General features: G+C 49.2%; 2 protein-coding genes and 1 long non-coding RNA gene across 3 annotated transcripts in view; 2 read left to right on the top strand and 1 right to left on the bottom strand.

Annotated features, from left to right (window-relative positions):
* PTGIS (prostaglandin I2 synthase) overlaps positions 1–4942 on the top strand; it is a 40356-nt gene extending 35414 nt beyond the window's left edge. The window contains 1 exon segment of the mRNA XM_025470376.3: positions 1488–4942. Within this exon segment, the coding sequence (XP_025326161.2) occupies positions 1488–1632 (145 nt within the window). The 3' untranslated portion in view covers positions 1633–4942.
* LOC112674099 (uncharacterized) lies at positions 4083–15073 on the bottom strand. Its single transcript, XR_003145217.3, has 4 exons — positions 14761–15073; positions 14041–14189; positions 12168–12265; positions 4083–9463 (listed from the first exon to the last, which is right to left on the bottom strand). It is a non-coding gene; the product is annotated as an uncharacterized LOC112674099 (long non-coding RNA).
* Positions 15074–15624: 551 nt separating this feature from the next.
* KCNB1 (potassium voltage-gated channel subfamily B member 1) overlaps positions 15625–24980 on the top strand; it is a 101324-nt gene continuing 91968 nt past the window's right edge. Inside the window, exons 1-2 of the mRNA XM_035705350.2 lie at positions 15625–15698; positions 16410–17142. Coding sequence (XP_035561243.1) covers positions 16576–17142 — 567 coding nt within the window. The 5' untranslated portion in view covers positions 15625–15698; positions 16410–16575. The remainder of the gene's footprint in view (positions 15699–16409; positions 17143–24980) is intronic.

Here is a 24980-nt window from a genome sequence, read left to right as displayed (position 1 = left end):
CAGAGGGAGAAGCAGGCTTCCTGTGGGAAGCCTGACTGTGGGACTGGATCTCAGGACCCCAGGATCAAAACCTGAGCCAAAGGCAGATGCTCAACCACTGAGCCACCCAGGTGCCCCACCCCTTGGTTATTTTAATGCCTGTGCACTCAAGTGCCTTATAAATTCTCTTCCCTGGATCCCAAGAGCCTCGGCCCCCAGATCTCGGATGCTAGATGCTTAGCACAGTGGTGGCACCTAGCATCTCCCTTCACTGTCGCGCAACCCTGCTCGGTAGGGGTCAGTCCAGTACTGACTCGAGAGGTCAGATCGTTTGCCACCAGGATCATGCACCTGGATGAAGGGAGGCGCCAGGATCCAAATCCAGGTGTGGGTACAGAACTCCCCACCCTGTATCATCTCATTCTCCAGCATCCTACAGCTTCAGAGCTGGGAGGGACCCATCCTGTTTCTTTGACTTTCTTTGACTAGATGGGGAAACTGAGGCCCAGACTGGGAAAGAAACTTGATGAGGCTCAAGAGGCAGAGCTCAGTTTGCCTAGCTCCGTGATCAAGGGCATGGACTTCACTCTATTGTCGCCTTCCCTCTTCTCCATGTAGAGCATCCTTGCCATGTGCTTAGTCCCTCGCTGGCACCTGGGTGGCAATGGGGGTGGTAGAGGGGTGTTCGCTGGTCGAAGATGCAGTTCTAACCCTACAGACACAGGCAGTGGGGAGTAAGATCAGGCAGGCAGGCAGGAACACCCCACAGGTCACATCAGGTGGGGCTGCCACCACATATGCTGGCACCCTGATTACATCTGGCACGTGGCTCATATGCTCGTCAGGACAGTTTTCCCACAGAGGACAGTTTTCCCACAGGCGGCAGTGAGAGGTCTTGGTGCAAGGGTGCCTTTCCCCGGTCTCACAAGGGCAACCACTGGCCAGAGCAGACAGTAAGGGTTCTAAGAGCTGAATGGGGAGGAACATGGTCTTGGGGAGTCAGAAAGTGTCACTGAGTCAGGCTATGCTGCTGTAGCAAATGACCCCCCCCCCAATCTCAGTGGCCTGTGACAACAGGGGTTTAGTTCCCACTCACAAAGTGGGCTGTGGGTTTAGGGGGCCCCTCCCCTCCATACACAGACTCAGGGGTGGGGCTCATTCATCTCCCTGCTCCACCACCACAACTCGTACACACAGCTGTCAGGCAGAGAGCACACCGAGAGTCTCATGCCAATGGAGCGATCTTTCGTGTGGAGTCGACACTTGTCACTTCTGCTCACAGCCTGACCGGCAGCACTGGTCGGCAGGCCTCCTAGCCACAGATGTGGAGTTGCTCATGGACTTTGGCTGGGCGGCAATCACCTCTGCTCTCTTTCTCTTCTGCTCCCACTTTTCCCAAAGTGAATGCTGGGGTCAGACACAAGAGGAAGCCTTTGCCTTCCTGCCTTATTCCAGAGAAGCCTCTGGGTCTTCCAGTCTTGCACACCTTCAATGCCATCTCTCTGCAGATTCGTGTTCCTTGTGCTGGTGCACTTGGATCTGGAGCTGATCAACCCAGACATGGAGATCCCAGAGTTCGACCTCAGCAGGTACGGCTTCGGGCTGATGCAGCCGGAACATGACGTGCCTGTCCGTTACCGCACTCGACCATGAGCTCCAGGAGCAGACAGGGCTTCACACACTTGCCTCCACCCAGCCAGCCCCTCATCACCCAGCTTCCCATGTCTGCGTCTGCCCTGGGTGCAGGAGCTTTGAACACCCAATGAGGCCAGCATGACCACTTTCCTGATTTTTTCCTAGAAGGCTGTGTCTGGTGGAGGGGAATGAAGGCAAGGTGAGAGGAGGAGGATGGATAAAGGACACCAAAAGCTCTATGAATTAATTGTCTGCTGCTATGGTTGAGTTCCAAAATGAGTCTCTTTCTGCTCCCAGCTTCCCTTGTTCCCTCCCCCGCAACCCCTTACCCCCACCTTATGATATCCACAAAAGCTGGGGCAGGCAGGGCAGAAGCAGGAGTCCCTACTGCTTTGCCCTAGCTCCCCAAGATGCCAAGTCCTTAACGATGCAATGGTCCAGGCCCCAGCCAATCAAAGCAGATGCTGGCCATGAAAGGGTCAATCAAGGGTCTCATAGTCAAAGCAGATGCTGGCCATGAAAGAGTCAATCATGACCTCACAGGGTATCTATTGAAATAAGCTGTGTCCCCAAATTATTATTAAACTAGCCAACACCAAAGGAGTCCCTTGGAATATCTCTTCCCTGGGTGCCCCATTCACTAGACACTTCCTTCATCTCTCCATTCACATCAACACTTGAGAAAATTCAGCAAGGTTTTCCCAAAGGCTAATGCAAAGGTGGAGATCGTGAGTCCCCTCCAAAGACTGGTCTCTGAGTAGAAGTCTCTGTTCTAGACGTATGCACTACAGATGGGAGAGCTTTCCCAGTGTCGGGTCTTGAGTAGGAAATAAGAAAGGCAACCCCAACAGGATGGCCCCGATGGAAGGAACCAGCCAGGGCTCCTTGGAATGGTCAAGCCAAAAAAAAAAAAGAGGTTTTGGTATTCTGCATCCTAGCTTGGAAGCTCCAGCTGTAGCATGATCCATTGGCAGACCTGTTTTGTTTGGCTTACACTTCTGAAAAAATATATTAGTTGTTATGTCATCTTTGAGAGAGTTCATTTAAAATGTCCAGCTTCTCTTGAAAACTTGGAAGATCTGGCCACACTGAGCCTGTATTCCCAAGAGCAACTGTTGGCCACAGCTGAGCAGCAGCCCATTCCCTTATCCAGGGAGAGTGCATGCTGCCTCACTAGGGTTTCCACTTGGTGGAAATTGTTCTTCCTGCTTCTCTATTCACAATCCCTCCTGGCCCTGAAGGCATTCCAGTTTGAGAATCCAGGTCTAACTCTTAGGAAGGATACTGTAGGAGGTGTCAGGAACCTACTCATTTGTCCTCAGACCAGTGGTCCACCCTATCCTGGATACACTGCTGTTTAAACAAACAGATCAAGGATGAAAATTTGCCTTTGTATCAGCCCTAGGGGGGAAAAAAAAACAAGTCAGAGAGAAAAACTGCCTGGAAGCCTTTATTATGATGTTAAGTAGTATTATTCACGTTAGGTCCTGTATATTGAGGACCCTCTAAATGCCTGTGACAGGAGCAGTTTAGATACAGGATTTGTGCTTCTCGCTGCATCTCTGTGAAGAGAGGACGGTGACGCCTTTATAAGATGAGGAAACGGGCTCAGAGAGGTAACGCGTTGGTAGGATTTGGCGGAATTATGGTCCCAGTAGCACATGCTAGATGGGCAGCTCTGCGTTCCTGGGCTCGGGGGTGGTGGAGGGGCGGTTCTGTTTCGCATCGGAGGGCTGAGGAGCCAGAGGCACCCATGGCTGGCTGCATCCCCCGAGGCCCAGGCATACGGATGCACACATAGCTCGGTCCCTGTAGCCTTAGCTGGAAGGAGGATGGAGAGGACCTGAGATCTCTGAACGTTCCAGGGGCTGATCTCTGCTCGGAGCAGCGCCTGGGCTTGGGGGCTTCCCTGGCCCTCAGCCTCCAGGCACCCCCAGGATTCCCAGACAGACACTGTGATTGGCAGGAGGCAGGATATCCCCAGGGAAACCCATCTTCACGCCTGGGTGACCCCCGCTGCCGCCTGCTTCTTAACTCTGCAGGAAATCAGTGTTGGCAGCCTTCTGTGGGAGGACGGAGCCGGTTTCCATGGCAACCGTAGCTGCCTCCTGGCTTGGAAGGGAAGGAAGAAGGCTGGCAGAAATAGATGCAGGAAGATCTCTCGTGCAAGGCTGTACCCCAGTGTGCTGGGGAAAAGCCCTTATCTTCCCCCTGCCAAACCACGGTGGCCCTGTCACTGGGACTAGATTCTCACCTATGTTCCCAAAAAGGCCAGTTCCTTTTAAAGGTGGCACCTCCCTGGAGCCACAGATATTAGGAAGAGATGGTTCTCCCACCAGGCAGCCCCAGCTGGTACCAGAGATATTGAAGTAGAGCTGGGGGGACGATGCTTTAAACCCTCCCTTATTTTAATCTTTATTCTCCCCCTCGCCCCCCGCCCCCGTTTTCTTTCTTCTTTTTAAAAAAAATCACTATAAATATAAGGTACAGAGTAAAGCAGGAAAGATGAGTGTGCTAGCTCCTTGCTACAGGTTACTTAGGAAGGTACCCGGACATCATTGTATTTCTTCATACTTTGCTTTAGAATCACAAAATTGCAGGACACGTGTCAGAAATGCTCTTAGGTCGACCTAATGAAGTGTTTCCTCCCTATTGGCATGATTATGGTTTTGTTTTTGCTTTACTTTGTATTGTATTTACCAGATATTTTCCTTTAAAACAGACTCATTGTTTAAACTTTAAATTTGCTTAAAAAGGGAACTTTATTCCACCACTGCCAGTAAGGGACAACATGTATCACTCGCTGCCAAAAATAGAAAGTGGCTGTGAAAAATACATTTGCTGGGGGGCGGGGTGGTGGTGGGACAGCCTCCTTGCCCGTGTCGCCAAGGCTCAGAGACTGAGCTCTGTCTCTTCTGTTATAAAATGAGACAAGCAATTGTTGCAGAGGCGTTAGAGCCAGGCCAGCACCACCCCGAGACTTTCTCTTGGACAGTCCTGGGCAGGAAGAGGAGTAAGCTGCTCACTGCAAGTCCCAGCGCCACCCAGGGTCTTCTCCTGTTGCCAGCTGGCCCTGCCCACAATGAGCTGGGGACATCCCACCTGCCCATTCTCCAGATGGAGAAACAGGCTCTGGGAGTTGAAGTGTTTTGCCAAAGTCCTTGATCTTGGGGTGTGTGTGTGTGTGTTGTTTTTTAAAAATAAACACAATGTTTTGGGAGTAGCAGTGATGATTATGCCTTGCTGTTTTAATAAAGAATTCTATTTTCATATAATATTGTTGAACGGAAATGTGCTGAAATGTATTAAACCATCCTTGTTTATGGAACTGCCTCTGAGTGTGATTTAGGTGGAGAGTCGGCCATGTCCGGAATGGCGAGGAGGGTTTCTGGGAAGAGAGCACAGAGCACCTACTGTACTGTGTGCCAGCTTTGGGACAGGGACTTTAGAATCAAGTCATACCTCCAGCATCCCTCTGTATATATTATTATCCATTATGATAGATGAAGAAACTGGTAGAGAGGTGAAGTGGCTTGCCCAAGATCACGTGGCTAGTTAGTAGCCACAAGAGTTGAGTGCAGGGTTCTCTGCCTCCTGAGACCGTGTTCAGGATCTTTCTATCAGCAATTCTCCTGATGGCAGAAGAGGGTCAGGATGCCCATAGAGGACCTTGGGGAGGAGGCTCACAACCCAAAGTAAGACAAGCAGAAAAAAATCTCTTAAAAATTCACTGGATGCTCTCTATCCTTCAGCATAATATATGCATGTGGTTTAGGAGGGTTTTTTAAAAATATTTTATTTATTTATTTGAGAGGGAGTGCACGAGCAGAGGGAGAGGCAGAGGGAGAGGGCGAAGTCAACTCCCCACTAAGCAGGGAGCCTGACACAGGACTCGATCCCAGGACCCTGAGATCATGACCTGAGCCAAAGGTAGACGCTTCATCAATTGAACCACTTAGGTGCCCCTGCATTTGTTTTAGTATAAAAAAGGGAGGTAAGGGATCCCTGGGTGGCGCAGCGGTTTAGCACCTGCCTTTGGCCCAGGGTGCAGTCCTGGAGACCCAGGATCGAATCCCACGTTGGGCTGCCGGTGCATGGAGCCTGCTTCTCCCTCTGCCTATGTTTCTGCCTCTCTCTCTCTCTCTCTCTCTCTCTCTGTGTGTGTGTGTGACTATCATAAATAAAATGAACTAGATTCAGAGAATATAAAAAAGAGAAAATTGTTTTTTCTCTCAAATCATTGAGTGAAAAATAATTTTCCAAGGCAAATGTCCCTCGTATCAGGTTCCTCATCTATAAGGGGGCGTAGAGGCATGGAGGTATATCGCGGGATCAAACTTGGCTGTGGTAGACCTCCCAAGTAAGACAGCAACATTTTACATAAATGTTTATATAATGTTTACATTCAACACATTTCTTTCCCTTTCATGCAGATACAGGGGACGAGAGACGGTATGGCAGCTCCACCATCACCAGCCCCTTCTGGTCACCCCAGCATCTGCATGTGTGGGGGGAAAAGGGTGCTGAGTGGGGAGACTTGGTGGCATGCTATTCTCTTGCCCTGAGACCTCCCCTGGGACCTCAGAGTGTCCTGAGTGTCCTGGGAGAGACAAGGCAAGTCTACCCACATTATGTAAGCCTGAGAAAGTGGCCCTTGGGGCATCTGAATCCTTATGATGAACAGGGTCTCTGTGTGACTTTATTTCAGGGGTTTTGAGGGCTGACCACTGTGGGAGAAACACTGATTGCTTGGCCAAGAGCCAAACTCCCTCTTTTAGCACTCTCCCTCAAGGCTAAAAGAACCCTGGTTTCCTTCACATAGTAGGCAGCCATGTGCTCAGAGAAAATGGGCCCAACCTCCAAATCAAGACCTGGGACTTGTTGTAGATAAGTGATGAGTCACTAAATTCTGCTCCAGAAACTAATAACGCACTGTATGTTCATTAACTAAAATTTAAAAAGAAATTATTCATTTAAAAAAATAATAATAATAAAAACCCTGAGGCTGAACGAAATGTAGGTTATCAGGCCCCTCTAGTTAGTGACTGGGCTAGTAGTTGTCATGTGACCCAGTATAGGCCAGTGAGATGATCAGGAAAGTCTGTGGGGAGCTTCAGAAGTGTGGAAGAAGCGCCTCCTTCCTCCCTCTCTTGGGGCTGTCGTGTGAGAACAAGGCCCTGGCAGCCATTTTGTGATCATGAAGATAAGAGAATCTTGGAGAAATCCAAGAATCTTAAGGCCTCTGAGTTGCTGCTGCAACAGAATCTAGCATCACCTACTTCTGAATTTTGCGTTGAATGGAATAATCAATGTCATTACTATTTAGGCTCTAATTAGAGACCACATATTATAGTAGTTGAGAGCATAGGCTCTGCCTGGGTTTGAATCTCTTTGGAGCCCCTAATACCAGGGTGATTTGGGGGATCTCTCTGTGTCTCAGCTTCTTCACCTATAAGATAAGGACAATGAATAATGATGACAATGGGTTTTATGAACATTAAATGAGTCAATATTGTCATTCACAGCCTGTGAAGGAGACAAAGAATGAATATCCTCAGCCTCATAATGAAGTTTCCCAGAAAAAAGAGAAACTACTCCAGGTGGTGAGAAGGCAGGGAATATGACATTGGATCTGGGCTTTGGAAGGTGAATAGGGGTCCACTGTGTGAGAAAAATGATGGTGGGAGCTGGGGAAGCATTCTAAGCAACAGAAACCGTGTGAACAAAGGCCCTGTATCAGTTACCTGTTGCTGTGTAACAACCGCAAAATGTAGTGATTTAAAATGAAACTGGAATGCCTGGGTGGCTCATTTGATTTAGCATCTATCTGCCTTTGGCTCACGTCGTGATCTCATGGTCCTGGGATCGAGCCCCGCATTGGGCTCCCCACTCCGTGCAGAGTCTGCTTCTCCCTCTCCCTCTGCCCCATCCCCAACTCATGCTTGCTCTCTCTCTGGCAAATAAAGAAATAATAAAACAATAAAAAAAAAGAAATTGTTTTAGGGGCACCTGGCTAGCTTAGTTGGAATAGCATGGTAATCTTGATCTCCAGGTTGTGAGTTTCAGCCCCCAAAATAAGCAAATAAGATGGGACATTTTTATGATTTCTCATGGTGTTGTGGGTTGCCTAGGACTTTGATGGATAGTTCTTCTGCTGGTCTCACTTGGGGTCTCACATGTAGTTGCAGTCAGATGCCAGGTAGGGCAGCAACATCTAACATGGTGCATTGGCAGGGACAACTGACAAGCTGTGCTCAGCTGAGATGCTAGAATGGCTGAGCCCTTCTCTCTTCCTATATAATTTCAGGGCTTCTCACTTTTCACATGGCCCCTCCATGTGTTCTCTCTGGCAGGGTATTTGGGCTGCCTGCTTATGGCTCAGCTCTCGAAAGCACAAAAATAGATGCTGTCAGAACTTCTTTGGGGCTTAGGTCTGGCAATGGCATCACTTTTGCCGTATTCTGCTGGCAAAGCCCAGAGTCAATGTGGATTGGAAGGGGACAAGGCTTGCCTACCCAGAGGCAGGTTCGTGGGGGGCCATCTTTGAGAAGCAGCTATCACTGGGCCAGAGGTTGAAAAATCTTTGCCTGGAATGTGGGGATGTAATGGTGAGTGAGAAAGCTGGAAAAGCAGACAAGGCAAGGGTCAGATAGAAGTTTCTATGTCGAAGTTTGTGGGGAAACAGAAACACCCTCTCCTTGTGAGAAATAGGGAAGTATGCAGAAATCTGGCAACTGTCTCCCAAAAATCCCAAATGCCATCAGTAGTCACCCCATCGCCATGGAAGGGGATGATGGGGAGGAGCCTCAGAGCCCACTGGCCCTGTGTCAGAAGGGCCAGCACTCTCCCTCGAGGCTTGTTAGGTATTATCCTCAGTCTGGAGACTCAGAGGCCATGGCAGAAACCAAGACCTCAGTAGTGTTTAGAACAATCTTTTACATCCTGAAGGTAAAAATCAAATCAGCTACTCCCTGCTTAAAATTCTCCAATGTGCTTGACATAAAATCCAAACACCCTCCCACAGCCCTCACCTACATGATCTTTCTCCTCTGTTTTCCTCTCCTACCCCTACTTGAACCACTCTTGCCCTCACACACTCCACTCTGGCCACATCCATCATCTTCCATTTCCTTCAACCCTCCTGCCCCAAGGGCTTTGAACCTGCTCTCCCTTCTACTTTTATCTTGGAATGCCCCTCCCTGCTCCTTTATGGCTTGCTGTTTTCTCTGATTTACCACTCACTTGCAGCATCACCACCCCCTCCTTTCCATTGTTCTTACATTCATACTTTTCTTATTCCCTGCTCAGTGATTATCAATATTAGATTATTTTTAAATGTCTCTGTTTATGCCTCTCATTTGAATGTGAGCTACTGGAGGGTAGGTTGGCTTTATCACTCCTGTGTTCCCAGCATGCAACATGAGCTTGACACATAGTAGATGCTCAGGAAATATGCCCTAAGTGAACAAGTGGTCTTTTCCTCATCATGGGAGAGTTTGTCCTTTATCTTGCATGGTGAAGAGTCATGATGGTTTATAAGAAGGGGAGTGACAGGGCCAGACTTCTGCCCTTAAAGGCCTACCCTCGTAGCTCTGGGGAGATTGCATTGGAAGAAGAATAAAAGTAGGAGAGAAAGATCAGAGAAGAGGTAGATGAGACTGGGAAGAGGTGGACAAGGGCAGGGGAGAGGAGGTAGGAGAGATATCAGTCCCCAAAGGGCAGGAGAGCTGGATGTCAATGAAATATATCTTACAAGAATCAGTTCATTAGCTCTTGATCTCTGTAGCTTTGATTTCTTCCTTTTGCTGACTTGCTCCTTTTCCATCACATCTTGGAGTTCCCAGGCCATCTGCAGGAAAGAGATATTACTTTACCTTTAATTGCTTTGCTGGAAGCCCGTGCCTCAATCCATCCATACCTTGTATTTCATCACTTTTTGGCCGCAGACCCTGGAAGTCAATGGCTTTGGCAAAACCCAGGCTACAAAGGGGTTCAATGGACTATGTGCAGGTTTACCTATCTCCTTCTGTGGGGCCCTCTGGGGGCGCCCATATTTCCTCCCAGGGAGGGAGCCAGGACTCAGCACAGAGCACTACATGTAATAAACACTCTAAAATGTTATGTAGTAGGTGAGTGGGAATGGCCAAGTGAGTGGATGGATGGGTGGATGGATGGATAGATGGATGGATGAGGGGCTAAGTGAGCAGTGAACAGATACATGAATATTTGGGCTGGATGACTGAGGGGGATGAATGAGTAGGTAGACAGATGCCTGGAAAAATGGTTGAATGAGTAGGTTGGCAAGTAATTGGGTATATGGGTGAGTAGGTAGGTGAATGGGTAAATAAGTAAATAGGTAGATGCATGGGTTAATGGTTGGGTGAATTAATGGTGGAAAGATGGGTAGTGGATAGGATATGTGAATGAATGGAAAGATGGACGTGTGAGTACATGGATTGATAGATGAGTAGGGTAGATAAATAGTTGGGTGCGTAGTTGGATAGTTTGGTGGCTATATTGTTGGATAGTATATGGATGGTCGAATGAATGGCTGGGTTGATAGGTAGGTGGTGGGCAAAAGATGGAAGAATAATGGGTAAACGTTTGGATTGGTAAGAAAACCAGGCTCATCCTTTACCAGGAGCCTGGGCCAGAAAACCCAGGGCTTGATAAAGGCTAGTGTAGAATGGGCACTAGAATCAGACACCTGGCCACTCAAGCATTACCCAACTGCTAATACGTCTTTATATTAGAATATTCAGCCCAAGAGTGAGAGAGCTAGAAAGAATCTTAAATGAGGTCAGATACATGCAAAGCATTTAGTACAGTGCCTGATATATAGTAACTGCTCAATATCAGCTGCTACTATTATGGTTGTTGCTACTACTGTTCTATTAACGTATACTTACTAGTGTTAGGAATAGGTGCTAAGCACTTCATATGCAGTCTCTCATTAGTCTCCTCAGCAACTCTGGGGGGTGGATAGATTCTATCACTAGCCCCATTTTACTCATGATTATGATTATTATTATTGGATGTGACAAAAGAGAAATAGGCGAGAAGACTAGCGTCTGAGCTGATAGAAAATCCCCCGGGGCTGCTAGAACTTTGGGCAAGGCCACAGCAAAGAGCAGTTGTCCTGAGTGACATCCACTCAGAGATGTCAATGATTTCCCTTGAGCCTTTGGGTACCCCCATAACTACCCTCATAAAGCAATTATTCCTTCCTAGGGGTCTGTGGGGGGGAGGGGATTAATTAATCTTGTTCAGTGCCCAGAAGTGCCAAGGAACCTACAGACCCTCAGTGGGATTATAAATAAGTAATGGCTGTTATTACGAAGTTTAAGAAGAAAAAACTGACTTCAAGTGGATGCATCTCTAACTGCTAGCACAGTTTAGAAGGGATCCACCTGTATTTACAGGGATGAGTTGGGCTGATTTGATATCATGCAGCCTCGATAAAAATCTCAACACCTCTCAGCAGGAAGTATTCTGAGAGGGCCTGAGCAGATGTGGTTTGTGACCTGGTGCTGGCACGCAGGTGCCCACTCTCTGGTTGACCTTTGGGATGCTGTTCCCCTTGAGAGGCTTTTTATTTTTCCCCATCTGTAAAATGACGTGGTTGTACTTGAACTCTTACCAGGGTACCCCTTCTCTGTAAAACATTCTGAATTTTATTATTCTTTTTGCCGTTTCCTATAAGTTCATTTTCTTTTCCCCTGTGTCTTATAAGTACATTATAAGGAGATGGTAAACTTTTGGTTTGTGGAGAAAGGATTGTATCAATTGGACTCTTTGAAACATAAAAGAAAATCTCACAACTCCATCTGGTTTAGGTGAAAAGGGAGTATTTACTAGCTCACACAGCTGGAAAATCCAGAGGCAATGGCTTCAGGCAAAACTGGATCCTGAAGCTCTAATGACATTGTCAGCACTCAATATCTCAATCTCTGGGCTCTATTTTCCCCTGAATTGGCTTTATTTCAAAGCAATCTCTCCTCTTACGATGGCAGAAAATTCTAGGAAATGAAAGGCCAGATGTTTTCAAATAGAGACTTTTCATTCAGAAAGTAAAAATTCTAAACTGTGTGCCATGCAAGGAAACAGAGGGAGACAGAGCTATTTCCTTTGTTTGCACTTCTAAGATCCAGGTGTATCTAGATGTTCTTTATCTAAATCTGGAGCCAGGGGATCCCTGGGTGGCTCAGCGGTTTAGCGCCTGCCTTTGGTCCAGGGCGCGATCCTGGAGTCCCGGGATCGAGTCCCACATCGGGCTCCCGGCATGGAGCCTGCTTGTCCCTCTGCCTGTGTCTCTACCTCTCTCTCTCTCTCTCTCTATGTCTATCATAAATAAATAAATCTTTAAAAAAAATAAAAAATAAATCTGGAGCCAAACTTCGTAGGACTTGGGCCACCCAGAGGGAAGAATCTGAATGACATGGAATTTCCAGCACTAGCCTTGGGTTTGGGGAATAATCTCCCCTGTCAGAGCCTCATGGCTGTGAAACTACCCACCCATCTTCATCACCATCATCCCAGTCCAAGCCCCTCACCTCTGGCCCGGACTGTTACAGATGCCTTGTGAGGTTTCTTCTTGCTGCCATCTTTGTCCCCCAGCATTCCATAATGCACACAGCAGCTGGAAGAATCACTTCAAAAAATATATCAGCACATAGGACTTCCCTGTGAAAAATTCTTTCACGGCTTCCCATCAGGATGAGAAAAAAAAACTCAAATTCATTCCTTAACCTTGAGAATAAAATTCCAACAAGGCTCTGCATGGCCTAGTCCTATCTACCTCTCTAACCTCCCTTCCCAAGGCCATTTCCACCTTAGGGCCTTTACTCTTATTGTTTCCCCTGCCTGGAACCCCTTCCCTCAGAACTTCACATGGTTGTCTTCTTCCTGACCTCAGGTTCTGAGCTTAGATATATCATCTTGAAGACCTCCCTGCCTGACCACCCTATCCAAAGTTACTGGCATCTCTCTCAGACATGCTTTATCACTGCCTCTTATTTCCTTTTCTTCATGGCATTTATCACAGCCCAAACAATCTGATTTATTTATTTAACTCATTTATTAACTGTATTCCCCACCAGGATATAAGTCTGTGAGCAGAGGGATTGTTTGTTTTATTCTGTTCACCGTATCTCCAGCATCTAGAGTAATGTTTGGCATATAGTAGGTGCTCACTAATTATTGGTTGAGAGAAGCATTTCCAGACCAGCAAATACCTTGGACTTCTTTTAAATTAATCTAGGGTTTCTCAACCTTGGCACTGTTAATATTCAGAGCTAGAGAATTATTTATTGTGGGTGTCCATCCCGTGCACTGGAGGATGTTTAGCAGCATCCCTGGCTTCTACCCACAAGATGATAACATCTTGGACAAGGATCATGATGATGGAGTTGATGAAAAGTAAACAGATTTTTAAAAATATAATAATATTGGGTTCCTGGGTGGCTCAGTGGTTGAGTACCTGTCTTTGGCTCAGGATGTGATCCCCAGGGACCTGAGATCAAGTCCTGCATTGGGCTCCCCACAGGGAACCTGCTTCTCCCTCTTTCTATGTCTCTGTCTCTCTCTGTGTGTCTCTCATGAATAAATAAACAAAAACATTTTTTTAAATAAAAATATATGGGGATCCCTGGGTGGCGCAGCGGTTTGGCGCCTGCCTTTGGCCCAGGGCGCGATCCTGGAGACCCGGGATTGAATCCCACATCAGGCTCCCGGTGCATGGAGCCTGCTTCTCCCTCTGCCTATGTCTCTGCCTCTCTCTCTCTCTCTCTCTGTGACTATCATAAATAAATAAACATTTAAAAAAATATATATATGGTCACCTGGGTGGCCCAGAGGTTTAGCACCTGCCTTTGACCCAGGCTTGAGTCTCATATTAGGCTCCCTGCATACAACCTGCTTCTACCTCTGCCTATATCTCTGCCTCTCTGTGTGTGTGTCTCTTGTGAATAAATAAATACAATATTTAAAAAAAATAAATAAAAATACAGTAATATTGAGGCACCTGGTGGCTCAGTCTGTTAAGTATCTGACTCTTAATTTAAGCTCAGGTCTTGATCTCAGGGTCATGAGTTCAAGCCCTGTGTTGGGCTCCATGCTGGGTGTGGAGCCTACTTTAATATATATATATAACATATAATATATATAAATATATACAAAATATTATATATATATATAGTAATATTATGTGTAACACTATGGAAATGAATTCCTTCATTTTATAAATGAAGAAAAGGGCCAGAGAGGGGAGGAGCTCTGTGGCTTAGGCCCAGCTTTCTCTTCCAAAGCAGAGGGCTTACTGTGTATCCCTATCACCTGCTTACTTGTCATGCAGTAAATATGCATTTGGAAGAATAAATGAGTAAACATGGGGCCCAACTATGGCATCCTTAGGGAAGCCTTGCTCACCTCTTTAGGTAAATCCTTTGGTTCTATATTCATTGCTAGAGATTATTTGATGTCTCCTGTCTCTTCCACTGAACAGGAACTCCAGGGGAGATGGTTCCTTTCCCCAGCCTGGTACAGGACCAGGCACACAGTAAGCTCTCAACAAGCAGCTGCCCAAGGGAACATGAATAAATGAATAAATGAATGAATCACCAGGTTCAGCTGACCCCTCACACTCTCTTCCCCTCATCCTGCTTTATTTTTCGTGGTAGCAGTTGCCACCAGCTGCCACATTGCATATTTATCTGTTGATCTATTTCATGGTCCACCTTCCTCCACTAGAATCCAGAATTCCACCCTAGAATTAGATCTTAGAATCTAGCATGGAAGCCCATGAAAGCAAGGGCTATTTAAAATTGCAATCTGCCCCCACCCCACCCCTGCCTCTCTCTGCTTCCTTCTCCTCCCAGCGCTGATCACCGTCTGACATTTTTTTACTTTCTTGTTTTTCGTCTGTCTCCAGACAGCTCTACAAGGGCTGAGCGTTTGTGTTAGATGCACAGCTGTTTCTCAGTCGCTTATGCTAGTGCCTCACACACAGTAGGCGCTCTCCCCCGCCATCTTCACCTGACAAAGGGAGGCCGGATGGCGAGGCAGCCAGGGAAGGCAGCCCAGGTGGGAAGGGCCGGGCTGCCAGGTGCAGCTCCTTCGCCCAAAGCCGCAGCCCGCCCCCAGCCTCACCTGGCGGCTGGCCCGGGCAGGCAGGAGTTAAGCGGCGCGCACGCTTCCGACCCGCAGGTGGCGCCGTCCCGCCTCGGTGCCCGGCTCCAGGCGCTCCGAAGTGCGGGACAGAATCGCAGCCAGCGCAGAGCCTAAGCTCAGCCCCGACTTGTTGATCTCGCTCAGGCAGCAGCCGCCGCCGCCGCGGGAGCAGGAGCGGGAGCAGGAGCAGGAGGAGGTGGAGCAGGAGGCGCCGCCCGATCGCGGACCTGCCACCCGCGCCCCCCGGCGCTTGCTCGCGCCCCCCGCCTCGGAGAGGGCGCCCCGGCCCCGCGGCGCCTGCAGCCCTAGCGCGCCTCCCGCCCGGCCGGCGTAGGCCGTGCCCGGCCCGGCCCCGGGTCCGCCGCTGCCCGCGGGCGGGGGCGCCCGGGCGGCCGGGGCGATGCGCGGTCCCTGGCCCCGGGAAGCGGCCGCCCTGGGGGTGAGTGTTGAGGCGCGCGGCCAGCAGCGGGGACACAGGGGGACACGGGAAGGGGGCTCGCCTGCCGCGGTTCGGCCTGTTGGTCTACCCGGGCTCCGCGGCTTCAGGCCGGGGGAGGGGGGATGTACGGGGGCGGAGGGGGGGGGTCCGGGCAAGGGTTGGGGCCTGGGGGAGCGCGAGGGGAGAGGGCGTCAGGCTCACATGCTGGGGGGCTCCGGGTAGCCCCCGAAATCACCAGCGCGCGGCGGGAGGAGGGCACGTTTTGAAAAGGCCAGAAAATTCAGCTCCTTTCCCCGCCTCCCACCTCCCCCACCCCTTCCCTTCCAAGCCCCGGGAAAGGCGCAGAACCCGGAGTTATAAAAAGCCATCGCAGGAGAGGAGCGAGGAGGAGGAGGGGGGGGGAAGGGGGCGGGGAAGGAGAGAAGGAAGGATGGAGCAGGTGGATCCGCAGGACTCTGCGCGCCCCTCCTGCGGTGGGGTAAGGGGCACGGAGGGAGGGGCCGGACTCCGCGCACATCTTGGCTTTGCATCTTCAGGGCTCACTTAGTTACCGGAGCGACCTCACGAGATGCTCCCGTGGTTTAGGGAGAGGGGTCGCTCCGGGACAGCGAGGCTGTCTTGACCACCCCATCAGTTGTGACCTCCGACAGGTGGGCAGCTGAGATCCCCCTAGAATTCCCCCGAGGCTTTTAAGGTTCAGAAAAAGCAAACCCGCTGCTACCCTCTAGAACTCACATTCTAATTATTTAGTAGCAGGGGGAAAGAAAAGAGGAGAAATCTTTAAAAAAAAATAATAAAGTTTTTCATGCAGTGCCCCTCTCTGCCCATCGCGGGGCCTGGTGCGGGACTCGACGGGGAGACCCAGAGAGAAGCGAGTTTCAGCACTCGACGGGGAGGACAGCGCCCCGGGCGGCTGGGTCGGGCCTGGGCGGCAGAAACCCGGGGTGGGGCCTCCCGGATCCCCGAGCGCCTCTGGGGGGTGCCTCTCCCCGCCACCCGTGGGGTGGGGCGGGCTTCAGCACCGGCGGGAGGGACAGCGCCAAGCCGTTCAGCGACCCCCCCCTCCCCCAGGCCCTGAGCCGCTTAAGCACCGGGAAGGTCAAGGCCGGTTGGGGCCCCAGTGGAGAGGTGGGGGGGGGCCGCGCCCAGCTCCCTGCTTGCTGACCCGCGTCCGCTTCCTGCCCTGCAGCGGTCGGGATGGAGGTGAGAAGACGGCCGTGACGCGCGCCCGCGTGGCCCCCTGCACCCCCAGCAGCCCACAGCGCTCCCTGCCCCCCTCCCCCGCAGCGGCCGGCCTTGCCGTCCAGTGACAGCGGCCTGGGGGGGCAGGGGGGGCGGGGGCGGCCGGACCAGCGATGCCGGCGGGCATGACGAAGCATGGCTCCCGCTCCACCAGCTCGCTGCCGCCTGAGCCCATGGAGATCGTGCGCAGCAAGGCGTGCTCGAGGCGCGTCCGCCTCAACGTCGGAGGTCTGGCCCACGAGGTGCTCTGGCGCACCCTGGACCGCCTGCCCCGCACGCGGCTGGGCAAGCTGCGCGACTGCAACACGCACGACTCGCTGCTCGAGGTGTGCGATGACTACAGCCTCGACGACAACGAGTACTTCTTCGACCGCCATCCGGGCGCCTTCACCTCCATCCTCAACTTCTACCGCACTGGGCGGCTGCACATGATGGAGGAGATGTGCGCGCTGAGCTTCAGCCAAGAGCTTGACTACTGGGGCATCGATGAAATCTACCTGGAATCCTGCTGCCAGGCCCGCTACCACCAGAAGAAGGAGCAGATGAATGAGGAGCTCAAGCGGGAGGCAGAGACCCTGCGGGAGCGGGAGGGGGAGGAGTTCGATAACACGTGCTGTGCAGAGAAGAGGAAGAAGCTCTGGGACCTTCTGGAGAAGCCCAATTCTTCCGTGGCTGCCAAGGTGAGTCTGGGATCTGCGGGCAGTTGCGCTGGGGGCTCTTGCCTGTGTCCGCAGATTGAGGACCACAGCTGGGCATCTCTGGCTTAGTTCCCAAATGAGACCAGAAAGGGGGAGGGGCTGTAGCCCAGACCTCAGAGGTGAGGACCAACCCCTTCGACCTGCTCCCATTTGCACTGGTTACCTCATCCCTTCATTATTCAATACTTTATACCTCGACTCTGTTGGAGAAAAGGATTTGCAGAGACATAAAATCCCACAGCAAGAGGGTGGACACTGTGAATAAGAAGGCACAGAGGGATGATAAAGCCTTGCTGGGATGGAGTTGAGGTTGGTCTATATACATAATGCTGGCTTGTGGAGTCCTAGACCCAGGTGGGAGGGGGGGTCACCTGCTATTCTAAGACTTATCCCTGTATTTATAACCCCACTTTGCCCCAAGGAAGACATGAAAGCAGCTTACAGACGTACTCGGAGGACATTGAGATACTGTCAGGCAGTTTTAACATAAGTAAGAAAAATGAGGCAAAGGGACTCTGAGGGGTGGGTGTGTGCATGCATGACGCATGCAGCTGGCCAAGGATGCTTGTGGGCGATGGGTCACCCCTGGTTTGTTCTTTCTTTATTTATTTGGTGAGTTTATTCCAAGAATGATTTGGTGCCACTTGTAAAGATGCTTTGGCTGTCAGAAGAGGATGTAAATTTTGAAATAAGAGAGAAAAATGAGGCAATGGGAAAAATGAAGCAGGAGGAGGCAGGAAGGCTTAGATCACACCAAGTGGGCCATTGTGCTCTTGGGTAAAGGCAGAGGCTATGATGGCCTGAGAAAGACTTGGGGTAGGGGGCCAGGCCAGGGAAGGGGGTCAGTGGTTGATGAGCTGCTGCTTTGTGTTGGGCTGGGTTCCAAGAATGCCTCAGAGAGATGAGGCCTGTCTTCAGGTGGCCAACGTGCTGGGGTGTAAATGACAACACAGTGTGTGTAGCGCTTTAAAAGAGGTTGCGTGAGGCCTAGGGAAGCCAGAAAAGAGAAACGTTGATGTCGAAATCCAGGAAGACCTCGTTGGGAAAGACATGTTGAACATAACTCACTCTTGAAGAGTGGGGCCAAGAGCAGGTGGGGCTGGGGTGGGCAGGTAGGTAAATGTGTTCATGGAAAAAGGAACAAGGCAGGAGGAAACGTATATATCAGCATCGTGTATTTGCTCGGGCTGCCTCCTGCCCCACTTGGCCCCTCCTTGTGGGATCCCTCTGGCTTAGTTGGTCCTCACTGAAGGTCCACCTACAAGGCTGTGTCTGAAGGAGACCCTCTGGAGTCCTTTCCCCAGACCTGACTCCTCGGGGAGAGGCCTCTGAGAGTAGATGCAGGAGGGGGTGGCTGGTAGGAAGGTAGAGGGAGGCCTGAAGATTTTCTCCTTTCCCTGGCAACCCCCAAAGAGAATGTAGACATTTCTAGGCCTGGTTTCCTCTTCTGTGGGCTGCCTCTGACAGTAATCCTGCCCTAGGTTTCGTGTCCAGAAAGCCTCCCTCTTAAGACAGTCACTCACCCTTAACCGGCTTAGGATCAGCAGACTTATTTTGCTATTTCCAGGCCTGACACGAGTTCCTCCTACACATACCCTGTTGAGGCCCAAACATGACTCTTCCCCCTCCCTGTTCTGTCCCTAAGACATGAGAATGAGGGGCCTGGAGGGTTGAGCACCCTCCCAGAGAAGAAGCAAGCAAAGAGCTGTGTTTGGGTTGGCAGCCTGGCAGCAAGGGGAGCTCGGGCTTGCAAAAGGCGCTGTTTGGGAATAAACAGCCTCATCTTGCCCTCGGGTTAATCCGCTCGTAGGGACGAGCTTCATGACCTCTCCGTGATCCCAGGCTCAGGCTGTCAGTTCACATTCCTGGCAGATGGACGGGACGTCTAGGACATTCTGCAACCAGAGCTGAAATGGGGAGGCAGGCAGGCTCATTGGTCCCTCAGTATAGAAACCCTGACCACCATTGATCAAACATTTACTGTGTATGAAATGTAACAACACAATTAGTCCTTATGCTAGCTCTCTGTTATTATCCCGTCTTTCACAAATAGGGAGGTTCAGAGAGGTTGAGTAACTTGCCTAAGGTCACGTAGCAAGCAAACAGAAGTAGCCAGAAATTCAAACCCAAGTGTGATTTTTGAAGATGTTCTTTCCATAATGATTAAATGCCACAGGCTTCTCCCCAGTTTCCCTACTTCTTCTTTTGCCCCCTGCAATCCATTGCCCGCACAGCAGCCAGAGTGAGCTTTTCAAAATATAAATTGGATCATGTTATTCATCTGCTTAAAATCCTCCAGAGGTTTCCCACCACACTCAGAATAAAATCCAAACCCTCCACCATGGCATACTAGACCCTACTGAGTCGGTCTCCATGTCCTCTCTGAGTTCATCTGTTCAACTCTCCTGTGGTTCACTGGGCTCCAGCCCCACTGGCTTCCTTGCTATTCCTTAAACAGGGCAGACATTAGCCTACCTCGGGACTTTTGCACTTGCTATTCCTGCAGCCTGGAATGCTCTTTACCAGCTTGTCCGGTGGCCAACTGCTTCTCCTCATTCCTCATTTGAGCAAGTCTCTGCTCAAATAACCCCTCCTCAAAGAAACTTTCTTGACCCCTGTCTAAAACAGCCTTCTTCCTCTTTATCTCGGCAACCTCACTCAGTGTCTTCCCTGCATAGGCTTTAAGCGCCATCTAAAATTGTATTTGCTTCCTTTTCTTCCTCCGCCTCCAGAGTGTGAGTGCCTTGAGTTATATTCACTGCTCTGTTCCCAGCACCCATCAAGGTGCCTGGACTAGAGGGGCTCCAAATAACTACATGTGGACCAAATGAATGGATCAAGCAATCAGTCAGTCAGTGTATCTCCGGTTTTGGGGATCTGTCTCTCGTTCCTCACTGCCTGCCTGCAACCCAGCTTCCTGGGCCTCTGGCCTCCTCTGATCATCTGTACTCTGCCCACCCCACACCATCCATCCCCCAAGTTAGATGCCTTGCTTGTCAGAACAGCAAAGCCTATGGAAATTTCTCAGAGATCACAGAATGAGATGGTCAAATGGAGGATCATTTCTGGGTGGTTGTGAGATGTAAGAACAACCGTACCTTGTATGTTTAGAGCAAGGACAGACCAGGGGTCCAGGCCCAGTCCCACTACCTCCCCAGTTTCTGGCCTCAAGTGGGTTCTTCACCTCTGCAAGCAAGCCCTCACCTTCTACCTATAAAATGGAGATAAAAGGCCCACCTTGCAGGGTGTCATGAAATCATGTTTGTCAAGATTTAAAACAGTGCCTAGCACATCGGAGTAGGTGGAGCTTGTTGCTATAAATAGGATCAAGAGTCCTTTCTCTACGACTGGGTGGGCTGAGTTGCAACAAACTCTTTTCTTGCGATAGCAGTACAGGGAGACTGAGCTGATGCTGTTAATAATTGATGGGATGTTCTGGCAACGTGGAGACAAACCAAAGTACAGACTCTAGACTTCACCATCAGGGGAGTGAAAATCAAAATCCATTAGGCAAAAGGCAGTGTGATTAATTCTTGTTTGGAAACTTGGGTCAGCCCCATCAGAGCGGCGAGGTTGTGGTCCTGGGCCACCACGGGGTTTCCGCTTTCTTGGAAAACTTTCCAGGCTTTTCTTAGCAGAATAGAGAGGGAAATAATTTGCCAGGCCAGGAGTATCTGCCCTCCCTGGAATAGTCTCAGGGCATGTATTTCGGTCTTATTGGCTACTATTGATTATGCCAGGTACGAATTAACAGTACTTTATATCCCCTATCTCATCGAAATATCCTCGACAATCCTATGGTAGTCTGCCAATGTGGACTACGAGTAACAGAATAGAAAACTCAAAGTGGCCTCTACAAGGAGGAGAATGCATCATCTCATGTAACAACAAAAAGTTCCAAGGTAGCTGGTTTCAGGTTAATGGCTCCAAGATGCCATTAGGATTCTAGAATATTTCCATCTTTCTGCTTCTCCAGCCACTACTGGTGGCTTGGTCCTCAGGCTTGATGCCTCATGTTGCAAGATGACTAATGTAGACCCATGAGGTCCAACCCATGAAGAGGGACATTTCATCCCATGTGCCACCTTTTTCCCTGAGAGGCAAACCTTTCCCAGGAGCCCCATCAGACTCCTTTTCAAATCCCATTGGCCAGGATCAGGTCACATGCTCATGCTCTCACTGTAGGGAAGCCAGGGCAGGCAAGTGTCTGGCATTTTCAGTTGCAGGAAGAAATGGCTTCGATAAGTGATATTAAGACTCTTTCACAAAGAGGAAATTGAGGCTATGAGAGGTGAAATCACTTGCTGGAACTCACACAATTAAATGCTCAATAAATATTTGTTGAAGAAATGAAAATGGCAGAGCTAGGGTTTGAACCCCAGCTGGTGTGGTTCCCAGCCTGTGTTTCTTAATCCTGGAATCTTGGGCAGATCATTCAAGCTGTCTGAACTTTAGTGAGCTCATCAGCCAAATGGCATTTATAGCAATGCCCACCTCCTGGGGCTGTTTCGATGACTCAGCGAGATTTCAGATGTAATTATAATTTGCAAATGGAAAGTACTTTATAAATGTGAATAATGATAATAATTATATATTATTATATTCAAAAGTGGGAGTGGTCCTTATTTATAGATAGTGGTCAGTATTTTGCTCACCACAGATCTGATTAAGAATCATCTCTGCGTGAGGGTAGGGCACCTGGCTGTCTCAGTCAGAAGAGTGTGCAACTTTTGATCTCGGGGTTGTGAGTTCTAGCCCCATGTTGGGTATCGAGATTATTGAAAAATAAAATCTTAAAAAAATAATAAAAAAAAGAATCCTCTTTGGGCTCCTGGAGATGTGATTCAATTCTCAGATCCATAGCTTACCAGGAATACAGCCTTCCCTTCTCTGAGTCTTAGTTTTCTTATCTAGAAAATGAGAAATAAAATGGAGCCCACCGGAGAGGGCCACAAGGAGATAATCTGCACAAAGTGTCTGGCACATGGTCAGCATTTGGTAAATGACAACAGCAATTATTAGCATTATCAGGGGATTCCTCTATGCTAGCTACACCCCTGGTTGGCAACATCTCCTGTTCCAGTGTTGTTGATTGCCGAGTCACTGCCGCTGCCCGCCCCTTTGAGATTTCATGCCTGTAATGTGATGATGCTTCTGTTTCCTTAACCTGAGCCAGGGGGATTCGTGTATTATCGTCAAGAAAAAATGAAGGGGGAGGCAGTAAAAATGAAAAAATGAGGGAAACCAACTTGGAATCTATGGGCCCCTTCAGTGCTCTGAGTCATCTGGCTGAGGCTCTTGCCAGCCCCAGGTTGGTCATCCTAGATGTTTGTGTTTATTCCTCAAAAACGATATTGTAGAGATCTGGAATCCTGGCTGTGGGGTCACACTGTCCTGGGTTGGAATCCCAGCCCTGCTATTTCCTAGCTCTGGACTTTAGGCAAATCACTTCACCTCCCATAGCTTCCATTTCCAAATCTGTAGATGAAGATGGCAATAAAATCCCCCTCACAGGGCTGCCCAAGGAACTAAGTATGATAGTGGATGCCAGGCATTGAAGCTGTGCTCCAGAAATCCAGTATCCCCATTTGATAAAAGGAAACACGGAGGATGTTTCAGCGACCTGCCTGGGTCACAACAAATAAGTCAGTGAAAGGTGAGGGACCATTTCCAGGCCTTTGGGACCTCACTGGTATCCTCACCAAGGCTCAAAGATCTTTCCCCTCCTTTAGGAACTTTGACCAGGATCGTACCTTGGAAGCTGGTCTCTTGGGGGTTTTGAAAGGCTACGAAATGTGAAAATATGAAAATGCTTATGGAGGAGAAGTGTTGGCCAAATGAGCAGTTTGGCCAAAGCTTCATTAACTGAAAGAGAACAAGCATGCAGTCAAGACCAACTCCATACCCAGCACTTTGTGTACTTCCTGGGCTTGATGTTAGCATGGACAGGAGCCCTGATTTTAGAGCTGGATTGCCCAAGTTCAAAGTCTGTCTGTTCCTTTCCTCACTAACTGTGTGATTTGTGACAAACTACTGTACCTCTCTTGGCCCCGTCCCTTCACTCATAAAGTGAGGTCAGTGACAGAGCCTGTCTCACTGAATTGCTACCAAATTAAATGAGTTAATCCATGCAAAGGGCCTGGCACATAGAAAGCCTTTGGTAACTTTTAGGGGGTTTTGTTGTTGTAGTTAATTGACATCATCTCATTTAACCCTCCTGACGATCTTACCAAATAAATAAGCTCCTTTAAAAAAAAATTCTTCTTCTTTTAAAATGACGTGCTCATTGTAAGCTGAGGTTATATAACTTGTGCAACATCAGAGGGGGAGTTGGGGATGAATGGGGACTCAGCCCCGTTAGAGGAGATGCAGTGTCCCACCCAAATCCTTTTAGCTCTTACCACTTTGGTGCCACCAGCCCAACTCCCACCTGCCAACACCTGCAGTTCTTTGCCTTTAGAAGGCTTCCTCTGGCCAGTGGTGTCCAGTAAAGATAGGGACCTAGTGCCCCATCCAGAGCAGCCCTCAACTGCTGACCAATGAGGGAAGCTATATAAATACCCCAGCTTCTCACTCCTGGATGGGGGTGTAATGCAGAAGTACCCGGTCCACACAGGGCCCTGGAGTTCCTGATGCCCACAGTAGTTCCTTGGCTGATAATACACCCTGTTTGGCTCTTTCCTTCCCCTGTCTCATGGCTCCTCTCCCCTACCAGTGTTTCTGGGATCACTTTCCACAGAAGCTACTTGGGACTTGGATCCTTATCTTAGGGTCTGATTTTTGGGGAACAAATCACAGATCTGTGGGAAATGTCACGTTTTCAGTGTCCTGGTTGTCTTGTGGACTAACAGCATCTGCCAATAAAACCCCTACCGGAGATCCTCCTAAAAGAAGGAAATCTCCGACCTGACTTGAGAATGTTCCTGGCTCCTGATCCATGATGACCTTGCCCCTAAAGGCTACCGAGTGGAACTACTGGAGACACAGGGTTAGCATTAAGCATTATTTTAATAGGCAATTTAATCGATAAGGGCCCAATCTTCTTCCTGAGAAAAAGAGAGATTCTCTCTGGTAAAGTGTCTCTGGTAAAGGTGGGCATGACGAGGTGGAGCCAGGAAGCCAGAATTCACATGTTGATGTCCAGAGCACAGTTCTTAAAATGTTTCCCTGGTAACATAAATAGCAAATAAAATGTGATGTTACCATGGGAGACAGGGGCCTGGGTTCAAATCCTACCTCCACCACTTCCTGGCTGTACAACCTCACGAGGCACCTCCCCTCTGTAAGACTGGGAACTAGACCTAATAAATAGGGCGAACTTCACAGAGCGGTGGCGTTCATCCCTGCTGCACACTCAGATCACTTGAGCTTTGAAAAACATTTATGCCTGAGCCCCACAATTAGAACACAACCCCTAGATGATTTCTTGCTTTATTTCTGGCGAAATACATAAAACATTAAATTCACTGTCTTAACCATTTTTAAGTATATAGTTGAATGGTGTTAAGTATATTTACGTTGTTGTGCAACCCAGTCTCCAGAAATTTTTCATTTTGCAAAATTGAAACTCTGTATCTATTAAACAATAGCATTCCATTCCCCAGCCCTCAGCCTCTGCATCCACCATTCTGCTTTCTGTCTTAGAAGCTGACGGCTCTAGGTACCTCATATAAATGGAATCATGTAGTATTTGTCCGTTTGTGACTGGTTTATTTCACTCAGTGTGATGTCCTCAGGGTTCATCCACATAATAGCCGGTGTCAGGATTTCCTTCCTCTTTAAGGCTCAATAATACTCCATTGTAGTACTTACCACACTTG

The sequence above is a fragment of the Canis lupus genome, chromosome 24 (assembly GCF_003254725.2).
Source record: "Canis lupus dingo isolate Sandy chromosome 24, ASM325472v2, whole genome shotgun sequence".
NCBI lineage: Eukaryota > Metazoa > Chordata > Mammalia > Carnivora > Canidae > Canis > Canis lupus.
This window is presented reverse-complemented; position numbering and strand designations above follow the sequence as displayed.